The 22,966-nt window shown below is 47.5% G+C and overlaps 1 protein-coding gene across 1 annotated transcript; it reads left to right on the plus strand.

The window, feature by feature from the left end:
- The first annotated feature begins 5,718 nt into the window (after nt 1–5,718).
- On the plus strand, nt 5,719–18,774 carry LOC146764949 (TOG array regulator of axonemal microtubules protein 2-like). Its single transcript, XM_085563381.1, has 10 exons — nt 5,719–5,873; nt 7,528–7,633; nt 8,191–8,426; nt 9,687–9,839; nt 10,997–11,114; nt 12,058–12,161; nt 13,565–13,769; nt 14,959–15,175; nt 16,230–16,316; nt 18,539–18,774. The coding sequence occupies exons 1-10, from the start codon at nt 5,719–5,721 to the stop codon at nt 18,772–18,774; spliced, it is 1,617 nt and encodes a 538-aa protein (XP_085419507.1).
- Nucleotides 18,775–22,966: the final 4,192 nt, after the last annotated feature.

Raw genomic sequence — 22,966 nt, forward strand, 5'->3', positions numbered from 1 at the left:
AGAGGTGGAGGTGGGGAAGAGGAGTCAGGGCCTGGATATTATTTCACCCAGAGTTTAACCACTTCTGTGTGACAACAGCAATTGAAAGCTTAAGGACAATTAATCAGCTTTCCATCTTGCTGTGCATCTTTATGTGTTGCCTTTCCTCCTTCATCAGTGACCATGCTAAGAAGGTTTGCCTCCTTTCATGGCACACTCATTCCCTCCCTTCTCTTTCTACCTCCTCATTTGTTCCTTTGTTCTCCATTTCCTCCAGGCCAAAACCCAGCAGCAGCAGCCAAGAGAAGAGCTCTGACCATGCAGGTAGGTACAGGGCATGTCTGTCCTAAAATGACCATTGGAACTTTGACTCAAAGGTGACATTTGGAAAACTAGGTTCAAACCCATTCTTTTGAACATTCCTTAAAAGTCATTTCAATTCCTTGATGTTCTCAGTGGACTCTCCCAAAGCCCAGTCACTGGGAGCGTTCTCTGGTGGTGCAGTGAAAATTCCTCCAGTATGAAGTGTTGAATGGCAGGAGATGGAATGGTACCTTGGGGCCCAGGAAATGCAGTGCAGGAAAAGGAAACATTCCTCTCCATGCTTCATCTCCCTGCAAGCTTTTGAGAGTCAAAATTAGTAGAGCAAAGGAAGGCATTTAGCATGAAATGACAAATGTTCCCACTCCTTCCTCCTGCCCTTGAAGCAGAAAACCATTCCCTGGGGCAGTTTCTGAGCTGAACCCTTTGAGGAGTGAAGGAGGTTCATGAATATTGCCTGGTTTTGCACTGGCAGAAATAGGGAAACCTCCTAGAACAGAAAGTCCTTTGGAAATCTCCTCCCCAGCTCTCTCTGCCTGTGTCAGGGTTACAGGCTGAGGCTGGGGGAGGAGATGCCTTCTGCCCTGTCCTCCCTCCCTGCCTTGCCTGATTCCTGACAAGTGGAATTGTGCCAGACAAAATGCCATCTCTGGTGCATCTGGGTCAGCCAATGCTTTCAAGTTGGTAGCTTCCATCACACTCTAGGCATATGTACCTTGCTGCTCTCAATCCCAATCTCTGTGTTTTATGGAAGCTCTGCAGTCTGCAACCTGACTTGCCTGTTGCCCACAATTATGTTTTTGGGGGCTTGAAGTTTGCCAGAGATTTACATGAACCTTTGCTTCCATTACCAGGCCTTCCACTGAGCCAGGCCAAGGAGATGGATCATCCCACCAGTCCTGTTTTTATGAGTGACAGTGACCTGAGGGACAGCTCTGGAAAGGTAAGGGGTAAGCACAGGGATTAGCAGACTTCCTTTCCAGTGGCTGTTTAGTGCTTGGCCAAAAATGTCACTGGAAATTATCATCTTCCACCCCTTGGGAGATGGGGATGGAGATTATCTTGGGAATCTATTGGACAGCTACAGAGCAATTGCTTGGCTATTTCCAGTGGTGCCAGACAGGGTCACTGGTTTGGAGATGGTGCTAAGGTCATGCCAGAAGCATTCTTTATGTGCAAAAGCTCTTTTAGAGAAGTTCTGAATGGCAGAGCAAACTACCCATCAGTGAATGTGGGCAAAGTTCATCCTCAGAAGCAGAGAAGCAAAGGTTCTAATGTTGAGTGTAAGCAAGGCTGCAAAATTAAATGGGAGAGTTTGACTTTTCCAGGATGCCTTTGTGGCTGCATCTCACAGCCCTCTCCTTCTCAAGTTTTCTGCTCATTAACATCAGTGTTTCTACAACTTGTTTTCATATGACTCCTCCTTTTGGTCTCGTGGTCTCAGAGGCCAAGTCCTTCAGAGCCCTTCAGAGCTGAATCCTTGCGAAGGCAGGAAGTGAGAAACAGCTGCAATTCCTGGCCATGAGTGTTAAGCAGCAGCTCATTACCCCTCCTTGCTGGGTATTGCACACAGTGTTTATTCTCCTGCCATGGCCTGTGGGAACTGAATTGCCTGCTCACTGGCCATGTGAGCTCTTCATCTGTCTTGGGGCACTCCTATGACTTTCATGCTTCAAGCAGGCCTTCCTGACAGAGGTTGCAGTGGCAGCAGTAGAAGGTTATGGCATTGAAGTGTTTCACCTCACTGTGTGTAATAGCCAGGGTGAGGATGGGAGACCTTGCTCTGAAATTATTGGAATGTCTGTGGAGCTGCACTGAAGCCTATAGCACTCTGTGGACTGTGTGCTCCTGATGAGATGTTGTGTTTGGTTTGTGTGTCTGTGCTTACAGTCTGTGCTGTATTTCCATTGCACCTAGATCCGTCCTGCATTGTGCAAGTTGGCTCAAAAGAACTTGGAGCGGAAGAAAATGGAGCTTCTGGAGAAAGAGTTGGAGAGAAGGAGACAAAATCAAGCATCCTTGCAGCTTCCTCCTCAGCCAGTTGAGCCTGGGGATGCAGCTGGAGCAAGTAAGTGTTGGCTACACTTGTGGTCCTTTCTGACCACTTGCTTGCCCTTTGCACAGTGTTGCAATCAGGCTGGGATGCTGTTTGGCTTGCATTGGGGCGGAAGCTTGCATAGGATTTATTTCTGTTTGCCAAAGAAAAATACAGAAGCATGAAGTGTCTTGTCCATGGCCTCACTGAATCAGTACCAGAATATCAGCTTCCCACCTTCACCTCTGCAGTCTTTCAGAGTAGAAAATTCTGTCTTGCAAAGTACACTGGGGCTTCAGACTCTCCTGGAGAGCAGCCTCCAGGGAAGGCAAGTCCAAAAGAATGCTTTTCAACCAGGCTGCAGCCTGGAAGAAACAAAGTCCAGCTCCTTCTGATGAAAACACCAGAGCTCCTCCTCCTGCCGCTTCCTGCTGAGGAGCTGGCACTGCTGAGCTGTGCTGAAGCCCCAGCCATTGCTTCTGTTGTAGCCCCAGGAGCAAGCAGCGTTCCCGACTGAATCCCGGCCCAGGGGCTCTGACTGCAGGGCTGGGAGCGCTGCTCCGAGGGTGGCAGCAGGGCCCTAAGGAGGCAGCACTCAGCCCGAGAGCATCATGCAAGGTTATCTGCACTTTCTTTTGGGAACTTCCCCTGACAGCCTCTGCAACAGGACAACAAAAGCAAAGCAATACTGGCTCTTCCTTGTTTCTTAGGGCAAGCATCACTGCAGTTTGCTATTAAGCTAGAAGAGGGTAGATTTAGATTATATATTAGGGAGAATTTTTTTTTTAAATTAAAGGGGATGAAAAGCTGGAAGGGTTTGCCCAGAGAAGCTGTTGTTGGTTCATCCTTGAAGGTGTTCAAGGCCACTTTACATGGGGCTCTGATCTAGATGAAGATGTCCCTGTACATAGGAGTTGGTCTAGATGGTGCTTAAAGGTGCCTTCCAACCCAAACTCTTCTAATATTCTGTGATTCTGTGATCACTGTCCCATGTTAGTGTGCCATTGTTATACTATAAGTTCTTTGGGATAACAGAGATATTACCCACCTCCGGCGAGTTTCCTTGGATTTTCGATTGTCACCCTGCCCAGCACCCTCCACTTACAAGCTCCTCTTTGGTCCCTGCAGGCTTTAGGCTACCACCTGTCGATGGCACAGCTGCTAGTGGGCAGAGAAAACAGCCTGGTAGTGACTTGAAGAAGCAGGTTGTGAGGAAGCAGGACAATATGCCCTTACTGCCCAGTACGTCCACCATCCATGGGGATGGCAGCTTCCCACACAACTCCACAGGTAAGCCTGCTCCCTGGCAGCTTTTTCCCTGCACTGGTTTTTCCTTGCACAAGGAGCACAAACTGCCTCCTGCCTCAGCCAGCACAGCTGGGACCTCAGGTCCATAGCCCGTCCTGAGATTGAACATCAAATCTACTTTGGAGTTACTCCAGCTTGGTAGTACTGTAGCAGTTGGTTCTAGAAATCCATTGGAAAGTTGAGCTGAATGAAATCGGGGTAAAGGCCTAAGCTCTGCCTTTTGCCCATCCGGATAACTGGTGCCAGGAGGCTGCTGTGACTGCAGGCATGAGCTGCAGGGCAGCCTGCCAGGGTGTGCTCACCGTGCACCTACGAGAACCACCAGGATCAGTTGTGCACTCACCATCTGGGCCCTCTGCCTGTGCTGCTGTCCGGCTCTGCATGCAGCTTTTCTGCTCTCCCAGCAAGGGCTGGCTCTGCACGGCCGTCAGCGGCTCGGTGCAGTCGTGCTGCTGCTCCCAGAAGTGCCCGATGGCTCCTCGCTGCCACCATCCCACGGGCTGCAATGCCAAGAGGAAACAAGCAGTGCCTCCTGTGCCACCCAGCAAATACAGCGGCCGTGTGCAGCAGTGACAGGCACAGGGGGCTGCCTGCTGCTCCCAGGCTGTTGGCTGCCTGCAGGAAACACTCAGCAGATAGTCCCTAGTGGCTCCTGTCTCTCTTTTGTGGGTAGCCTGCCTGTGCTGTGATCCCCATTAGGGTGAAATAAGAAGAAGGGAGCTCGGAATGATATTTGGAATGCTCTTTTCTAGTGATGCTGCTTCCACGTTCAGAATTGAGGAGAACTAGCCTGACGTGGCTCTCCATCCATAGTGGATCTAGATGTGTGTGTCTGCATGCTTCTGCAGGGCCATCACTGATGTCAGTGGCTGGGGTACATCAGTGACACACAGATTAGCTCCTGTCTGAGTATTTTTGATGTTAGCCTTCCTCCATATTTTGTGAGAACCTGCAAGGTAGCCAAAAACGCTACACAGTCTAGAGCAGTTTGTTGAGATTCTGTGCAATATTTATGCTCCATCATGTCTAAAAAGACAGCTCAAATGTATTCATCTACACATTAGAAAATGAGCTTTTGAGTGCACAACATGAAATTTTTGACTGAGAGTGCTTTTGATGAGAGATGGATTTCATAAGAAATGCATTTATCATCTGATTTTTCTCAAGCTATGTAAATTTTTTTTCCCTTACCAAAAAACTCAATTAAGGCAAACCCAGGACAACTTTTTATCAAGAGAGTGCATCTGCCAACAATTTGCATCGGTGTTCGCATTCTTTTTACCCCAGTTTGCATTTGGAAGACTTTTTTATCAACCATCTAGAATGGAAATTGCAAGAGAAAGCTTAGGCAGTGCACAGTATGCAAACACATCCATTTGATGACAAATAAATTTCACCTCAGCATCTTTGAAATACAGCAAGTGTGTAGCTCTGAAAGAGTAAAGGTTCATGATGCTTGGAAAGAAGCAAATCCATAAATTACTCCCTTCCCAATAGCAGGCTAAATGTATGTACACTCAGCTGGCTGCTGTCTAGGATATTTGAGGTCAGTGGAAGCAGAGGCGCTGTCAGGTGGGAAGGGTCAGGTGTGGCTGTTCCCTGGCAGCTGCTCCGTGGGGATTGAGCCGGGCCCAGCAGGGCTGGGCTGTTCAGCCTTGGCTCGGTGCTGTGGCCAGGCAGCTGCAGGTTTCTCCTCAGGGAGTTGCAGAGTGCCCCATCCCCAGGGCTGGGGGAAATCAGGGCACTGAGACAAGAGAGGCACCTGAGGGGCTCCCTCCTGGCTGGCCAGCCCTGCTGCCGGCCCTGTCTGGCAGGGAGCGGGAGCTCTGCGGCCGCAGGAACCTGCCGCTGGCTGTGGCCCCTGTGGCACTGGGGAGCTGGCGCTGCGGGGCCATGGTCAGGTTCAGCCTGGAGCTGTGCCCAGCCGGGGAGGCTGGGGGAAAGCAAGGAGCCCAAGGCGCCAGGCAGCAGGGAAGCCTCTGCCCCAGTGCCCGTGTGTGCCCAGGGAGCCCTGGCTGGGAGATGGGCTGCAGGCCGCTCCATGGCGGGGTGCCCTGCCCGGGGCTGCAGCGCCCATGGCCGACCCTGTCCTTACAGTGACCTCGCAGACGGCCGCTGGTGCCCAGCGCCGAGAGCAGCCGCGCCGTGGGACTGGGCAGAAGGACACGGCCTCTGCAGACCCACAGCAGTCCTTGCAGGAGGCACTGTCCTCGCTCGGCAGCGACGACTGGTAAGAAAGGCCCCGTTCACGCTGCGTCCCTCTTAGCATTAAGGTTGGTTAGAAGTGAGTCTTGCTGCTGCCTCTGAGCCCCGAGAGCCCAGAGGGCCGAAGGGCACTGGTGAAACCACTGCAGAGCACTGAGAGGATCAAGATTTGAGAGCAGCCTTTTCTCAGCCTTGCTCTGCAGCAGTGCTCCAGCTGCAGCAGGTCCGTGCTGCTTCTTCGCTTTGCCTGCTGCTCCACGGGGCTGCAAAGGAAATCTTGATGGGAGAGAGAAGGCCCTGGAACGACATGATTTGCTGGCTGAAGGGAGAAGCAGGATGGCAGCAGTTTGGAGTGCAGGTTTGGGTGCCTTGGGCCACTAGGCCAGTGGGACTGAGTAAGATTCCTCTCTGCTCCCACTGCTGCCAGCAATGGCAGGTGACAGGGTCTCCCTGTGACCACCTGCATGGCAGTCCCAGAAGCAGCTTCAGGGAGTTCCTCTTTCTGAGAAACCGACTGAGTTGTGCTTTCAAGTCCCTCAGTCTGTCATTACTTCTGAAGAGCTCATGGCAGAAGAGAAGGAAAAAGAAAGAAAATCCTCTAGGAGCCTTGCATTTTTGGAATTCAACTTTTCCTTCTCACTGCTTCATATGGGCCTGAGATGTTTTGTCAATACTCACAATGTGTCCCAACATTTTACACAGACAGAAGGAGGCCCAGAGGTGATAAGTCTACAAATGCCAGGTGATACTGGTTCTCTTTGTGATGTCTGGGTTAGCATCTACTCTCTGGTGGATGCTTCATTCACACAGGGGGATAAGGCCTCCATTCCCACTGGGATAAGCATGAAAAATCTGCCTCCTTGTGCAGTCGCCTTTGCTTTGCCTTTTCTCTTCTGCTTTCTCTTCCCCTTTCTCTTTGGTGCCCTGTGAGGTGCAGAGAGCTCCTGCAGGTGTGGGGGTCAGGAGGACACCCAGGGGTGCCCGTGGGATCGGTCACCAGCCCTGTGCTGCAGCCCTCAGACCTTCCTGTAGCTGAGAGCCTGCGCAAAGCAAGTGCTGAGAGATAGAGTTGTTTGCACCTCTTAAATAACATGTTGCTGTTGTGGGGGTTGTTTTAGGTAGGAGTGTTTTGGGAAAAGCCAGGGTTTCAACAGTTCTTGCCCAGGGGTGGAACCGTTCTGGGACACTCTGATGCTTTTTGGGGGAAAGTGTGCAGTGCAGTGGAGTAGGTGACACACAGGCCGAGACTATAGAGTGGAAACTTGGCTCCAGAGTGGCAGCGCAGACTCTCCCTGCTGAACTGCCTGCTGGGGCTGACAAAGAAGGAAAATGTCCCAGGAGCAGCCCCATGGGACTGTGTCTCAGGGACAGGTACAGGGACGTGACAAGAAACAGCAGCATGGCCTGGCCTCACAACTTCTACGAAGTAGTGACAGAGAGACTTGGTGTGCCAGAGGTTTTCAGAAAGGCCACAAATGAAGACTCTGACACCCCCCTGTTTGCCTCTTGGAGTTTTGTATGCTTTTGACAGCCACAGCATCCTGAGTCTATGATTTCATTAACTACGCTATGAAAAGCACCTCCCATGGTTTGACTGAGCTGCCAGCCTGGTCATTTCAGAGGGTGCTGCCTAGCTCTTGGCTAGAGAAAAATCCATCTTTTTGGTACTTGCCTTTCAGGGAGATGAAGGAGAAGGGACTCTGCATCATCAAACAGCTGGCTGAGTCCCATTCAGAAGTCCTGCTTTGTCGACTTCGTGAGATTTGCTTGGCAGTTACCAGCGAGGTGAGAACATTGTTCTGAATTGTCCCCCACACTTCATACACAGTGTGTAGAGTAGCTGTGTGCTCGCTCATCTCCATGTGTGCTCAGGGTGTGCCTTCTCTGCCCAAGCTGTAATTCAACACTGCAAATTAGTCTGTAGACCTGAGCCTGTGTTTTGTGTTTCCTGTCTGAGTGCTTCAACTACAGCTGTTGCTTTTTTGAACAGGAGCACCTGAGTCTTTTATCTTTATGTCTTGTGCCTTTATGGTTTGAAAGCAGCCCTTGCGTTAATTGCTTGTTTTTCAAACAAAAGGCCCTAAAATCAAAGTAGTTGCTATTACAGAAGGGTCAAGTAGCACACTTTAGTGAAATATATTTTTTAGGCCTGTAGTAAGCAGGTCTGAGGGCAGAAATTGGTGCCAGAGGAGGTACCTTTCTGTGCTTGGGCTCTTCTGCTCTTACTGTGCTTTTTTGCTCCTCTGGACACAGTGGGAGGTGTGATTTCCCGGGAGTTTTGTCTAAGGCAACTGGTTTTCTTTTCAAGGTGATTCTTATGTTTCCCCTCATGACTTCCCCAGGTGACCAGCCTGCGGTCAAAGCTGTCTTGCTCTGCAATCGTCACTCTGGGAGAGCTGTTTGCACTCTTGAGGAAGGACATGGATTCCGAGGTGGATGAGGTTGCTCCTGTCCTTCTCCACATGGTGTGGAACTCCCCAGAGTTTGTTCAGAAGGCAGCCTGTCAGGCCCTGGCCATCATGGTAGAGAAGGTGACTCCTGCACGAGCAATGACTGTTCTCATGGACAAGGGAGCCAAGTAGGTTCTTCTTCTTTGAGTGATATTCTTCACCTTCTCCTGTGTGGGTGGGGGAAGGGGTGAGAGAGAGAGAATGGGAATGGTGGCAGGGAAGGGTCCTGTATCCTGGGTCTTCTGGGAACTCAGGGACTTGATTCTCTTATCAACCTCATTTCTTTCCTCTTGTCACCTATTTCTGCCCTGCTGCAGCCTCTTAGTTCTCAGAATCACAGATCTGTAGAATAGGGGCAGTTGGAAGGGGCCCATCAGGACCATTGAGTCCAGCTCCTGGCCTTGCACAGAACAGCCCAAGGCTCACACCAAGTGCCTGAGATTGTTGTCCAAATGCTTCTTGGACTCTGTCAGGCTTGATGCTGTGACCACTGCCCTGGGGAGCCTGTTCCAGTGCCCAACCACCCTCTGGGTGAAAAACCTTTTCCTAATATCCAGTCTAAAGTTCCTCTGACTCAGCTTCCTGCTGCTTCTTGGAGTTCTCCCAGTCTGTCAGCTTTTCCTAGACCTGGTGACCACTGGGGAAATGAAAGTGCCTGCAAAGGCCAAGGAGAAAGCCTTGTGCTTTTTTGGGAAGAGGGAAAACATTTGCAATTACCGCTGTGAGCGCTGTTGGGTATTTTGCAGTGCTGGGAAAAACCACGTATCCTCATGATGCAACTAACGTGAGAAATACGGAGGGTACTTGCTGGGGCGTGCAGCACATGGGGCAGAATGTGCTGGGTGTGGCACTGCCTGCACAGCAGGTGCAGCTCCTGCCAAAAGGAGGCTTGTATGACTGTCCTGGCCTGAGAGCTCTACTTTCCATTCAAACTGATATTTCAGCTTAGCCTTGAGATGATGAATCACTTGACAGGCACCTTCACAGGCTGAGTGCAACGGGACAGCTGAAGAAAATGCTGCCTTAAGTGTTGGTGCTGGGCCTGACAGTTCCCAAGAGACAGTCTCTAGATCAGGACAACCTGGCCAAAATGCCTGCCACCCTTTCCTCAGCTTTGGAATAGGGTCAAAACACTCAGATGTATCCCTTGCCAATCTTTACAAAAGACAGAGGCTGCATTGCTGGATATCGGCAACTTCCCGCCCCACAGCGTGTTTTCCCTGCTAACGTTGTGTTTATCTGAGGACAGAACCTTCTACAGGTGTCTGAAGTTGCAGGGAGAGCCCAGGCCTCCTTCCCCCAGCAAGGACAGGGAGCAGGCTCTGGCCAAGGCCTGTGCTGCTCTTGCTCCTTCTCCCTGTGCCCAGGGTTTGCTCTCTTCTTCCCAGGAGCCGCTACGTCCAGGTGCGGAAGTGCGCGGCCGAGCTCCTCCTGTCCTTGGTGCAGAGAATTGGAGTCACGAAGCTGGCAGGCACACCCAGGGCTGAGACACTGGCACACGTGGCAGGGACACTTGCTCAGGACTGTCACCAGGACACAAGGTAATGATCTTCATTTCACCTCCCAAAACGGGAACATGGTTTTGTGTCTGGCTATAAAGGGTAAAACTACAAAGGAGTGGAAACTAAAGGCAACATTAAGTTACCTCACAGTGTGGATAAGGGTCACAGAATCATGGAATATGCTGAGTTTGAAAGGACCCATCGGGGTCATCAAGTCCAGCTCCTGGTTGTGTGCAGGACACCCCAAGAGTTACTCCATGTGCCTGAGAGCATTGTCCAAACACTTCTTGATCTCTGTCAGCCTTGGTGCTGTGACCACTGCTCTGGATGGCCTGGGGAAATGACTGTAGTGGGTAACCTGAGCTTGGCCACCAAGAAAGAGCATTGCCAACTTCCTGTGACTTGAAGGATTCTTTACTGAGATCAAAAGAGCTCCGATTAGCCAATCAAAAAGTTTTGACTGGCCTTAGGTGCACACGATAAAGGCAAAGTGTTGGCTTCATCACTGAAGGATCCCAAACATCTATTTCACATTAACTTAAGACTTCCCTAGAAATATTTCAGAGGTCTTTAGCCTATGTATTCAGTCTTTCTAAACTACTTCTGCAGGTTTGTAGAATGCTGTTATCTGTGGCTCAGTGACCTCCAAATTTCTTCTTGAAGAAATCTGTGGTTTCCTAGTGGCAAAACCAACCCAAACCACCAAAATCCCCTTACTTTGATGATGAAATTCCCATTAATAGCTGCCAGGGACACCAGAGCAACTATCTGCCCATGCCCCTGATTATTCTATATAGTATAGAATAATCCAAAGCAAGCATGAGGTGTTTTGTTCCGTCTTCCCTGCCAGTGAAAGAAAGGCAAATTATTGTGCAATGGCAGCAGGACATTGCTAATAGGCTCTGACAACAAAGCAGATGTGTTTTGCCTGTTCCCTGGGATCCTTTGATCCCACAGAAGCACACCCACAGTTTCAGAGTGAAATGGTATTTTTTTGTGGCCCCACATTCTCCTCTTGTCCCTTGTGTTCAGCTGACAACACTGTGCAGTGTCCAGTGAAGCAAATGTCCCTCTTTGCTGAGTAGGTAATGCCTTCTCTTGCAAGGATTGCACCTGATCAGTTTAAGGTATCAGCTGCTTCTCTTAACACTCTTCCTTTGTTCACTTTTCATTTCCTGCCTTCCTTCCTTCCTTAGGCATTATGGACAGGAGATGGTGAAGATGCTGCTGAATAATCCAAAATTTAAGAAGCTTTTGGAACAATCTCTTTCCACCCATGACCTGGAAGATATCCTGGCAAGAATTAAGAAGAAAGTAAGTGCTTGGCAGAAGCAGTGTCTCCTTTGTGCAAGTATTGCCACTGCTAATATGAGATCAAACATACTCGATGTGTCTTTACCTCATTCCTCTTCTGCTGCATCATTTTGCTCCTGGAATGAGCTGTTAATCCCCAGCCTGTTCATCTGCAGACCACAGAGGAACTGATATTATTTGGGAAAAAGTGGGGTTTTGAATTCTTTGAATATCACAAAGTGGAAAGGGAAAGAGGAGAAAGTGGGTTTACATCCAAGGGCAAGGCCCCACGGGCTCTCCCTACTCTGCCCCCAGTCAAGCAGTTAAGTGAGAATAGTGCTTCTGAGGATAACAGTGTCTTTGCAAAAGACACCGGAAGTAGTGGTGCCAAGGACATTTCCAAATATACAAAAGATGTCCAAGTCAAACCTAATTGCTACAATTACTGTCGGTCTTTTGGGAATATCTTCGCTGCTGTCAAGCCTTGTGGAGCTGGAAGAGGCTTGGTGAATCCATCAGCATCCAGTGGAAAATAGTTTGTTTGTTTGGGGGGGATTTTCTTCTTTTTATCTACATTATAGAAGGGAGTGTGCATTTGTGCAGGAGCAGGGAGAGTAAGTGTTGAACCAAATAGTGGGCCAACCCCCAAGGAGTCCAAATCTCCTGCTTCCATTGAGAACACTCATTGCCTACCAGTTTGCATTATTCCCATTTATGCTCAAGAATAATGAATTTGGGATTTTAGACTGCTGCTCACTGCCGTATGATAGCACCCATAACCTGCCTTGGGCTATTGTAAACAAAGAGTTGGCATCACTGAATCTCTGCTCCATTTATTTCTGTAAGTTAGGAAATGTTTCCTTAAGCCTTGGTAGCAGTGGTCCTGGTTCTAACTTGTGTTTTAATCCGGGAATTCCCTATTTTGTATTCTAAAGATTCATGGAGTTTCTTGATGTCTTTGTAGGGGATGGAAAACCAGAAGGCTGAACGCCCATCTGTGAAGAACCTGGTGAAGAAGAGGAGCGACGGCTCAAAGAAGCCCCAGGCCACATCGCCTTCTAGCAATCGGTACTTTTGTCAGATGGGAGCACTTTTGTTAGATGTGACAAAGTACATGACATGTGCTTTACATGCCTCTTCCTCAGGAAAATCTTTCTGCTGGAGATGACCAGTGCCAGAGATTCTTTCCTTTCCCTACAAATGCTCTAGGATAAAAATTGTCCACTTCTGCATTATGCTGAACACAACTTCTCTGGAAGGCTTCCACAAAAACTGGGCAACAAAAGACACCCATTGGTAACAGCTCAGACCATCCAATGCAGTGGCAAGGGCAGTGTTGTGGAGGCTCGAAGAGGGCCAGGTTTCTGCTGCCTGACTTGGGACAAGGAAATGCAACCAGGGTGTTCTTTTTAAATCCCAGTGTAGTCTTTTGTCTTTTTGTAGATGGGTGTTTTAATGAGAAGTCCCAGTCTTGAAACAAGATGCCATTCCCCAAAGATACAGTTCTCATCCATGTGGTTTGGCCTGGCTGATTCATGGCTTTTTTACCCTCAAACAGTATGACCTTTGAGTAGTAGTAGCAGTAGTAGTAGTAAGGGAATTCCTGAGCAACTTTGGCCAACAGGTGCCTCAATGTGGACTTTTTGTCTTGATATTCCTGTCCTTCATATAGTTTACTTGATGGACAGCATGTTTGGTTTATTTCCCCCTGTGCTGCAATCAGCGTTTAAGACAGGAATTTGGTCCTTGCTGTCTCTTCATGCTAGTGGCAGAGCTGCTTGTGCCTGTTCTCCTCTGATAACAGAGGGGATTTATTTAGAGCTGTCCCGCTCAGCGGTGGCAGGAAAGTGACCACATGTCTCAGTAGCATGGCTTGCATCTGCCCATGCTCATGGAAGAGACAGGTTGATCCAGGAGAATTGTTCCCAGTGGGTTTGTTAAGCTGTGGATCTGGTCTCTAGGGAAGCAAACAAAATGTGAGCGTAGTTCTGGCATGTCTGGCTTCTGTTTTTATCTCTGTTACTGCTTTTCTGGACCCTTCAGATACGCCCCTGTTCATCTGTTCAAATGCATCTGAGCTACTTTTCCAGATTGTCATGCCTGGTGTAGAGACACTTCTCCAGAATGATGTGTTTCCTTATTATAAGACACACACCTCCCATATGAGGAGGCATTTAAACTTGGAAGTAGCGTCTATCTTTCCCCACAAAGCAATGTGAGCAGTTCGCCTTGGAAGTCATCTGAAGATAGATCAGATGCAGCTCATCCTTGGTGTTTCTGAGTGAGCAGTGTGAGAATGTTACTTGCAGATTGTCTCCTGTAATGACTGGCGTGAGGCTCACGTTGTTCTTCAGAGCCTCATGATATTCTAGCTTGAAATGACATCACTAGGAAAGCTCCTCAAGATGTTTTGGTCACAATTAACTGAAGCTATTATTACCAACAGGTCCTAATTTGGTTTTATTTTCCAGGGTGGAGTCTACCTCTGATGGACGCCTCCTACACCGTGCAAAAGCCCAGGTCACGTTACCTCCAGCTGTGGAAGAGATGAAGCCGCTCCAGAAGCTTTACCTTCTCCTGGAAGCCAAGGAGTTTCAGACACGGATGGAAGGAGTGGCACTCCTCCTAGACCTGTCCAAAACCAAACCCCAGCTCATCTCCACTAACATTGTCCAAGTATGTAGGGTATCTTCATTGTTCCATTCCATCAGCTCCTTTCCCAGGCCTGGGGAAGTAAAGTTAATTCAGTGTGTCTTGGCAGGACATCCTGGCTCTTCGGGACAGGCTGGTCCCTCTTACCCAGAGAAATTGAATTCAGGTCCAGGCTTCAGGACAAGTTTTTTCAGTCCAGCTGTATTTGTCTGGCAGCTTTCTATATTGATGCTGTTGATCAGATGATGACAGAATTTCCTGCTGGTTTAACTGCTGCTGTCTCCTACTGCCAGTTGGGTTATGTGAAGGGAATCCAGCCATTGAAAGCAATAATGGCACTTATTCTCTGGACAAAAAATGGGTTTGAGTGGGGAAGAGATGTTTCAGGCTGGGTTGGTTTCAACTAAATGTTTTTAAAGGATACTTCTGGAAACTCCATCTTGTCTGGCACAGGCACAGCTCTGGCTACTCATTTCCATCCTTGTCCCTATTCCTCTAGGTAAAGATGGTGCTCACCCTTCTTGGGGGGCTTTTTTTTTTCTCTTTGGAAAAGGAGGAAAACAGTTAAGGACAGAGCTATCCTTTCTCCTCCCAGTAGATGCTTTTTCCCCTTCTTCCAGAAACTGGTGCCTGATAATGGGCTTTCAAGGGACTGAGCCTGCTCTAATGAGAGCTGTACAGCACATTGCATTTTAGAAGTCTACCTGTTAGTTAGAGAAATGGTCTGAGTCCTGGAAGAGTTGATCAGAGCCCTGCCCATCTCCAGACACAGGTTCTGAGACAAACAAAATAAAACCTAGATCTCCTCCAGCCATAGTTTTGGCAGAATCATAATTGCCCTCAGTACTTGAGGCAACTGTATAGAAACCCGGGCATTGTAAATATCAGCTTCCACTCTTGTAAAGCAAAGGTAGTCTTATCAGTTAATAAAGGGAATTGATTGAATGATTTATAGCTGGGGAGAAACATCATAGGAACTCTCCTGTCCCCAACTAAACCTCTTTAAAACAGATGAAAATCTTTCAACCAGCATGAGGTTGCAGAACCATTCCAGCGAGAGGCCCACAGGAAAACATTGCAATTGTGCATGCAAGGGCTGACCTGACAGAAAGGATCACTTTCACCTTTGACATTGCTGAGTGCTCATTTCCACACCCCCTCTTCAAACAAGGTCATTTTAATCAAGTTCTCATGTTATTTGTTCTCTTCACAGATTTTTGATTATTTTGACCTGAGACTATGTGACACGCATAAGAGAGTGAGGCAGAAGGCGCTGGACGTGCTGGCAGAAATCATAGGCCTCCTGGAAGATGCCCTGAGCCCCGTGATCATCCGTTTGGTGGAAGGAATAACAAAGAATCTAAACTCAAAGGATCCCGGGATTCATGCCGCAGCTGTGAGAGCGCTGGAAGGATCCATTGCTCATTTAGGTGAGGCTGAGCCCCAGCATGGACTCTCCTCAACTGCGTCTCTGTCTCTGCGACACAAGAGAACGCTGAGTGCCTTGACAGCTGCTGTTGTCTGTGGAAGGCTCTCGCAGACACCCACAGAAGCTTTGGAGGTGCAGTCCTTAGGAACCAGTCCTCCAACAGGCTTGAATGTGATCAGCAATTCCCAAAAGTCCCAGGAGCCCTTGGCTCTGTGCTGCTGATCTGAAGACAAAGTCCTGGACTACAGCTTTGCTACAATTCAGAGGCAAAGTTTGCTTGGGCCCCATCTGACTTCCCAAATGAACAGCTTTGCTGTTGGCATGAAGGGACACCAGCCCATCAGAGCTTCTGCAGAGCAGCCACCTGGAAGGCTCTACATGAATGGCATTAGCTGCCTATTTTCCACCTTTCTTCTTTGTCTTCTTTTTTCAAAGGGGAACTTAGGATTCACCAAGTTCATTTCCTTCGAACAAACTGGTCTAAATCCAGCTGTCAATCATGCCTTGTTCCACATGTTGTTTTGCATGGGGCAAGGTGGCTCTAGCAAACACCTACATAGACAAGGGCTGCTCTAAATTCCTTTGCCACACAGATTGTTGTCAGCTCTGAAAATGCCTGAAAAATTGAGTGGTGAGGAGGCAGGTCTTCAAGGGGTGTTTCCACCTTCTCCACCTCAGCTGCTCTGTGAATTCATGAACTGCCTGACTCAGTGCCTTTCTGTGTCCCAAGGATGGAGTTCTTCCTTTTTACTGTGGGATGCAAAACCTTTTCAGTGCTTACATGAAACTGAACTCTTGAGGTGCCTGATGTGAAATGTGTTAACTTAGCTCCTGGTACAGAAGACAACTTTGGATTTTCAAATGTGAAAGGAGAGCTTTTCTTTTGGAACTTTTAACCCTGCCAAGTAGGCTGGCAGGAAAGAAGAAAAGGATTCAAAAATCAGCAGAATATGACTTTCTTTTATAAAATGGGATTGCCCCTGCCCTTTCCCTCCCCACTGTCCTTTCTGCTATGACCTCAGAAGAGTAAGCAGAAACGTGTGTTTCACTTGTAGATAAAGTATCACTGATGAAAGAGCTCAGCAACCAATGGAGCCAACTGAATGGCGAAGCTCTGCTGGCTGTCACGGAGTGTATCACAGGTATGGCCTCCCCTTCTAAGCCAAGAGGTCCTCTAGGGGATTATTTACAGGGAATGCCTGGGAATGGACAGTAGAGTAGCTCCGCCACAGCAGGAGGTGCTGAGCTTGTCCCTCCTGCCCAATACCCAGGGCAGGTGTCTCTGGCAGGTTTCCCTGGCTGCTGCAGAGCTGTGCAGCATCTGAGATGGGGGCGGTGCTGGGCCTGGGGGCTGAGCTCTCACGGGGACATCTCAGAACCCACCTCCAGGATAGGAAGGGGCTAAAAATAGCCCAGCTGGCTCCTCTCTTGGAGCCTCAGGGACATCTGTGAGCCTTTAGGAAAAATGGTGGCAAATGCTGTTTCAGGGGATCAGTTTGTTTTGTTCTCACAGAATTCTTGTTTTGCTCTTGGAAAGTTTTGAGGCTGAAGCATGCGGAGCCTTGGGGTCACAGCTTAGGTCAAAACTCACCACACAGAGTGTATCTCACTCTATCAGATACTCTGTTAGAGTCTATCACACTTATCCTTGCATGGATTTAGTGCAAGGCAGCCTTTGGGGGCAGAGGGGCAGAAGCAGAGTGCTGAGGCTGCCTGCCTGTGCTGTGAAAATGGCACTGCACTGAGCATTTCAGGCTGTGCAAACAGCCTCTTCCTGTGTCAGCACTGTCCACAATGCTACAAATGCAGCTGAGAATTGATTCCTCAGAGGAGCTTGCTGTGTCAGCAGTAGCCAAGGATTGGAAAAATGACAATCTCAACATACAGTAGAGAAGACGACTGATAGCCTTGCTTTAACTGGGGCTAATGGCACTGCTAATTATGCCAGCATCTTTAAATAGAAGGTTTCATAGTCTTTGTGTCTTCCTTATGAATCTGAACAGGGCATGTTCAGCGATTGGGAATGTCAAAGGCTCTTTCAAACCACCATCAAAGAGCATTTGAATCAAGTAGATCCCCAGGAACAGGGAATATAGTTTTGCAGTTATTTTGATCTCTTTTTCAAATAAAGGAATGAACAAAAATGAGGACTACTTTAGAAAGTGCAAATGTCCTCACTCAGGTTTAGTGGGAACAGATAGCTCTTTCTGAAGTTCTGTCGTGACCAATGACTTTATTTGCATTTCAACTCAAATGAAGTCTCATTTTGAAATGTGGACCATTACCCGTTTCCTGCTTAGCAGGATTGGTTTTGGGTACTTTCAGGAGCTGTTTCAGTGTTGATGACTGCTGGTGGATTAACAGCATAGAGAAAATGAAGTCTCTTCCACCACAGAATAATAAGTAGCTACTAGATAACTTTTTGTCTGATCAGAAAATAAGACTGGTCTCCCTAGCATTTCAGGTTTTAACCCCTCAGTCAAATCTGCCATGCAAGGAGCCTGTTGTTAGCAAATTTTTGTCTGTTTTTGATATAGTTCAGTCCAGAAAATGAGCAGAGAGCAGATTTCAGAGACAATGTGAGAAAACACTTGCCTTCTGATTACATTTCAGTCCCCTGTGTAGCATTTTTCTTTCTCTATGCCCCTATTTCAGTGCACATTGTAAGAAAAAATGCCACTAACATTTGGAGGGGAACCGCCATTAAAACATGAAGATGCTCAAATTCCATAGCAGTGGGGTCTGGGTAATTCCCTAAGACATGCTAAGGTTTGAAACAGCTCCGTGTTGAAAGGCACAAAAGCATTCTGCCAAAGACACCGGCTAGTCACCGATGTTTCTAAGGCAGCTGTCAAGCAGCTGCCATCTCTGGTGGGCTGGGGCTTTGAAGTGTGTTCTAATACTGCCCTTTGCTGTGTGCCACTGAGCAAAGGGGAGTCAGATAAGACTTCTGGCACTTTACATGGAAGTTACAAAATGGAATCACCCCCTTTATTAGAAATCACTCAACTGCCTCCTTACAGTGCATTTCCAAATCTTCAGTGTGGGTTTAGACAACTTCTAAATGGAAATAAAAGGCAATTTGATATTTCATTCATTGTTCATGCAGAAACAAATTGTGAAATAATTTAGTAAAAGTACAAAGTCTGCCACAGGGACAAGGCTCTGTTTGGAGAAATGAGTCCTGAGGTATTGGTGGTTCAGTTTCAAGGATGATCAGCGGCTTTGCCCGTTTCTGGATCATGGGGCTCTGTGTGCTATTTTGCTGATGTTAGCCAGAAAGGCTTCCAAGAAGCAAAGGCAGAGGTAGACCCTTGTTTGCATGGAGGCTGGTGGGTAAGAAGCTGTGCCTCTCTCCCGGCAGTGCTTGTGGAGTGGGTTTATGCCAGGAGCCCTGAAGTCGTCGAGCGCTACGCCCTGCCCGTGCTCTGGTCCTTCCTGGAGAACAAGGCGCTGCCTGTCCGAAGCGCCAGCATCCGCACGGTGGCCACCAGGCTTGCCTTGGCCCTCTACGAGGTGATGGGCACCAAGCTGAAGAAGTGTGCAGCCAGCAAGCCTCCACGCGTGCAGGAAAACCTCTCTGACATTTTGGGCTGGTGAAGGTCTCATGTTCTCCGGAAAGATGACAAAGTTCTGACTTGGACACCTCCGGATGTGACTTTATTTACATCTGCCAAAAATGACAAAACACTAAGGAAGGGTGTGCATCTACCCCCGCTCTCTCCATCGCCCTTCATCGTCATGAAATGGGAGCCCTGAAGCAACTCCAAACAATGAGGACAATGTGAAGACTGAGCATGGCTCAGCCTCACAAAAAGGTGAGGGGGGAGCTGGGCCACTCTCTGGTGGGAGGAAGGCTCTTGTGGCAGCCCAGAGAGCCTGTGCACATTGCCAGGGAACAGCTGTGCCCTGCATGTGCCCCTGCAATCAGCTGTGCTCTGCAAGTGCTCAGCTGTGGGGCAGGGAGAGGAGCAGGAGGCTGCATGTGCAGCTGAGCCATTCCTGGAAAGCACAGGGCTCTGGGCTCCCTGCTGTCCCAGGGCAGCCCAGAGGCCAGGCTGTTCCTGTGGCAGCCCTGTGGAAGCGGGTCAGGGTTTTCCCCGGGCCTGCTTCAAGGGGCTGCCAGCAGCAGCATGCTTCCCTGCAGCTCCTTAGAAGATTCCAAGGAGTCTGTCCCATGAAATCTGGAGCTTTATATGCTTTAGGTTTGCACTGTGGCCTCTGTTACCCTTGGTCTCTCCACTTTGCAGATCTGACTGGTCGTAGCGATACCAAGAAGTTTTCTCTGGACACCTTCTATGTCCCCTTTACCACCAAGTCCTTGCCTGCAGTCCAGAAGAGCTCTCTTTCCTCCAAGCTCAGGAAGAAGCTACCCACCATCCAACAAATGTCTCAAGACTAGGCTTTATAGCATTTTTAGAACTATATAGAATTTTATAGAATTCTTCTGGTATAGTTAGAGATGTACTTATGTTCTTCCATAAAGTCCTTGCCTGCAGTCCGGAAGAGATTTGTTTCCTCCAGGCTCAGGAAGAAGCTTCCCAACGTCCGCAGAATGTTTCAAGAATAGGATTCATAGCATTTTTAGAACTATATAGAATTTTATTGAAATTTATAGAATTGAATAGAATTTTATAGATTTTTATAGACTTTTATAGATTTCTTTTAGTATAGTTAGAGATGTACATATGTTCTCATAGTTTTGAATAATGTGTTTTGACTTTATCTTTGAATTTTGATGACATCTTTTTAACTGGATGTGGAAAACCACAGACTGAGGTATTGTTTATTAAGATATATATATAAAGGTTAGGAAACGGACTCATGAGAAACCACAGACGGAGGATAGGAAACGGAGTGTGAGAAAATACAGACTGCTTACAGACTAAGGTATTGGTTATGAAACGAGGATACACAAATAGCCTGCGGACACAACATTTGCAAGATAAAGAAAAATCACAAACACTTAACACCTGGGGACTGACGATACAAGATAAAGATAACCACAATTACGGCTTACGTAAACAGAAGGAAACTGCAAACAAAGGAGCCTGTCAGGACTTCATGGAAAGAACGGAATAAAAAGAAGACTGTTTAGACGAATCGGGACAGCAGAGAGGGAGCAGAGCCTCTCCGGCCGTCCAGCGCTGTTTTTGCTCATATCCTACTTGCAGTAATTAATAAAATTCTAATTGGATTATGATCCGTTGTGGCGTAAATTTATAACAATTTCTGGTGCCATGACTCGGATAAGGAACGGTGGGCTTTCGTCCTCCGGGGAGGCGCCCCGCGACATTTCGCGGCCCCGCGACCGACAGCTTACCCCACCTTACCGATGAACCTAAAGTCTAGGATAATGAGCAAAGGAGAGACCGGTAAAATCCCATAAAAATTCTGTGCATAGGAGTCCGGACTAAGACGCAGGACGCGTAAGTAGTGAAATTATTCACAGAGCGAAATTGTTCGCGGCGAAATTGTTCATGGGTTTTCCGTTCGGGCGGGATTGGGTTTCCTGGAATATAATGAATGAGAGGTTCGATATACTGAGCCAAGCAAGTGTGGACTCTTAAGTACTGCATTTTCCATCTCCCGCGAGGGACTGGGCCAGGAACAAGAGGAGCGAGTGTGTGTGTGTGTGGAGATATTCCAGAAGATGGGGGCGAAGGGCAGCAAGCCTTCAACTCCCATGGGAAGGGTACCCACTGTACCTAAGAATACCCCTCTGGCATATATCTTAGATAATTGGAGATATTTCCCTGGAACCCTAGGGAAAGATAAGCAAAAAATGATAGAATATTGTACTAAGATATGGGGAGGGAAGAAGATTTCAAAAAAATGTATTTTGGCCAGTCTATGGGTCAGAAAAAGATTGGGTGAGACAGCAGTTAAACCTCTGGGTAAATAATAAAAAACTCCTTAACCCAGAGGAGAGAACAAAGGTGTTGTTTTTACTGTGAAAAGAAGGGACATATAAAGAGGAATTGCAGAGGAAGAATCAGGGATGAGGGAACATTGAAAATAGAATAGGGGAGTCAGGGGCTCTATATCTTAGGGGACTGGAGTCATTATAAGCCCTTGATAAAATTAAAAATAGGTCCCCATAAACAAGAGTTCACCTTTTAGTAGACACTGGGGCTGAGAAATCAACTATTAAACAGATACCTGAGGGATGTAAGGTTTCCCCTGAAAAAGTACAAGTAATTGGGGCAAAAGGGGAACCCTTTAAAGTAAGTAAAATCAAAAATGTGGTATTCGAAACTGAAAATAAATTTGGAATGGGTGAACTCTTGCTCGTCCCTGAAGCAGAATTTAACCTGTTAGGACGAGATTTAATTATTGAATTACAATTAGAAATTAAAGTGAAAAATCAAGAGTTGGCAGTGTCTGCTTATCCTTTGACCGTGGATGATCAAAAACAAATTAACCCAAATGTCTGGTACTCTCCGGACACAATTAGTAGACTGGAAATGCCACTGATTAAAATCCAAATTTCCGAACCCCACATACCTGTGAAGGTAAGGCAATATCCCATATCCTTAGAAGGACGAAGAGGATTGAAGCCAGAAATTGATCGATTATTGGCACAAGGAATCTTAGAGCCCTGTATGTCACCCTTGAACACCCCCATTTTGCCTGTAAAGAAACCTAATGGGAAATATCGGCTCGTACATGATCTAAGGGAAATAAACAAAAGAACTATTACTCGGTTCCCTGTGGTAGCAAACCCATACACATTGCTAAGCAAACTAGGACCCCATAACTCCTGGTATAGTGTGATTGATTTAAAGGATGCTTTTTGGGTCTGTCCATTGGCAGAAGAAGGCCGTAATTATTTTGCCTTTGAATGGGAAGACATAGAGACCGGCCGGAGACAGCAATTAAGATGGACCGTGCTCCCCCAAGGGTTCACTGAGTCCCCTAATCTGTTTGGACAGGCCCTAGAAGAGCTCTTAACAGAATATCAAGTACAAACGGGGAATGTGCTGTTACAATATGTAGATGATCTGCTCATAGCGGGGAATAATAGGGAGAATGTAAGAAAAGAAACCATTCGACTCCTAAACTTTCTTGCACAAAAGGGACTACGGGGATCACAGGAAAAGTTACAATTTGCAGAGGAAAAAGTAAAATATCTGGGACATTATCTGTTTAACGGCCAGAAGATACTAGATCCAGAGCGTATTAAAGGAATTCTGGAATTACCTATGCCTGTCACTAAGAGGCAAATTCGGCAGGCATTAGGGCTATTTGGGTATTGTAGGCAATGGATAGAGAACTACAGCTTTAAAGTTAAATTCCTATATGAACAACTGCTTAAAGACAAAATACCCAAGTGGACTCTTCAGGATCAAGAGCAGTTTGCTAATCTCAAAAGGGAGCTAAGTCAAGCACCGGTTTTAAGTCTCCCGGATTTAAAACGGCCATTCCATTTATTTGTTAACATACATGAAGGAACGGCATTCGGAGTATTAACTCAGGAATGGGCCGGACAAAAGAAACCGGTGGCATACTTATCAAAGCTGTTAGATCCTGTGAGCAGGGGTTGGCCGAGTTGTTTACAGATCATTGTTGCTGCTGCCCTATTGCTTGAGGAAACAAATCGCATTACTTTTAATAGAGAAGTTGTCTTATATGCGCCTCATAACATCAGGGGAGTGTTACAACAAAAAGCAGAAAAATGGCTTACAGATAGCCGATTATTAAAGTATGAGGGAATACTTATAGAATCCCCTAAATTATCTTTAAAAACTACTGGAGCAGTTAACCCCGCTGAATTTTTGTACTCAGGAAA

The sequence above is a fragment of the Lonchura striata genome, chromosome 30 (assembly GCF_050655825.1).
Source record: "Lonchura striata isolate lonStrDom1 chromosome 30, ASM5065582v1, whole genome shotgun sequence".
In the NCBI taxonomy this organism is placed as follows: domain Eukaryota; kingdom Metazoa; phylum Chordata; class Aves; order Passeriformes; family Estrildidae; genus Lonchura; species Lonchura striata.

Coding starts and splice junctions, on each gene's coding strand:
- LOC146764949 (XM_085563381.1), top strand. CDS start 5,719: ATGGCCGACCCTGTCCTTACAGTGACCTCGCAGACGGCCGCTGGTGCC. Junction 5,874..7,527: donor TCGCTCGGCAGCGACGACTG/GTAAGAAAGGCC, acceptor CTTGCCTTTCAG/GGAGATGAAGGAGAAGGGAC. Junction 9,840..10,996: donor GACTGTCACCAGGACACAAG/GTAATGATCTTC, acceptor TTCCTTCCTTAG/GCATTATGGACAGGAGATGG.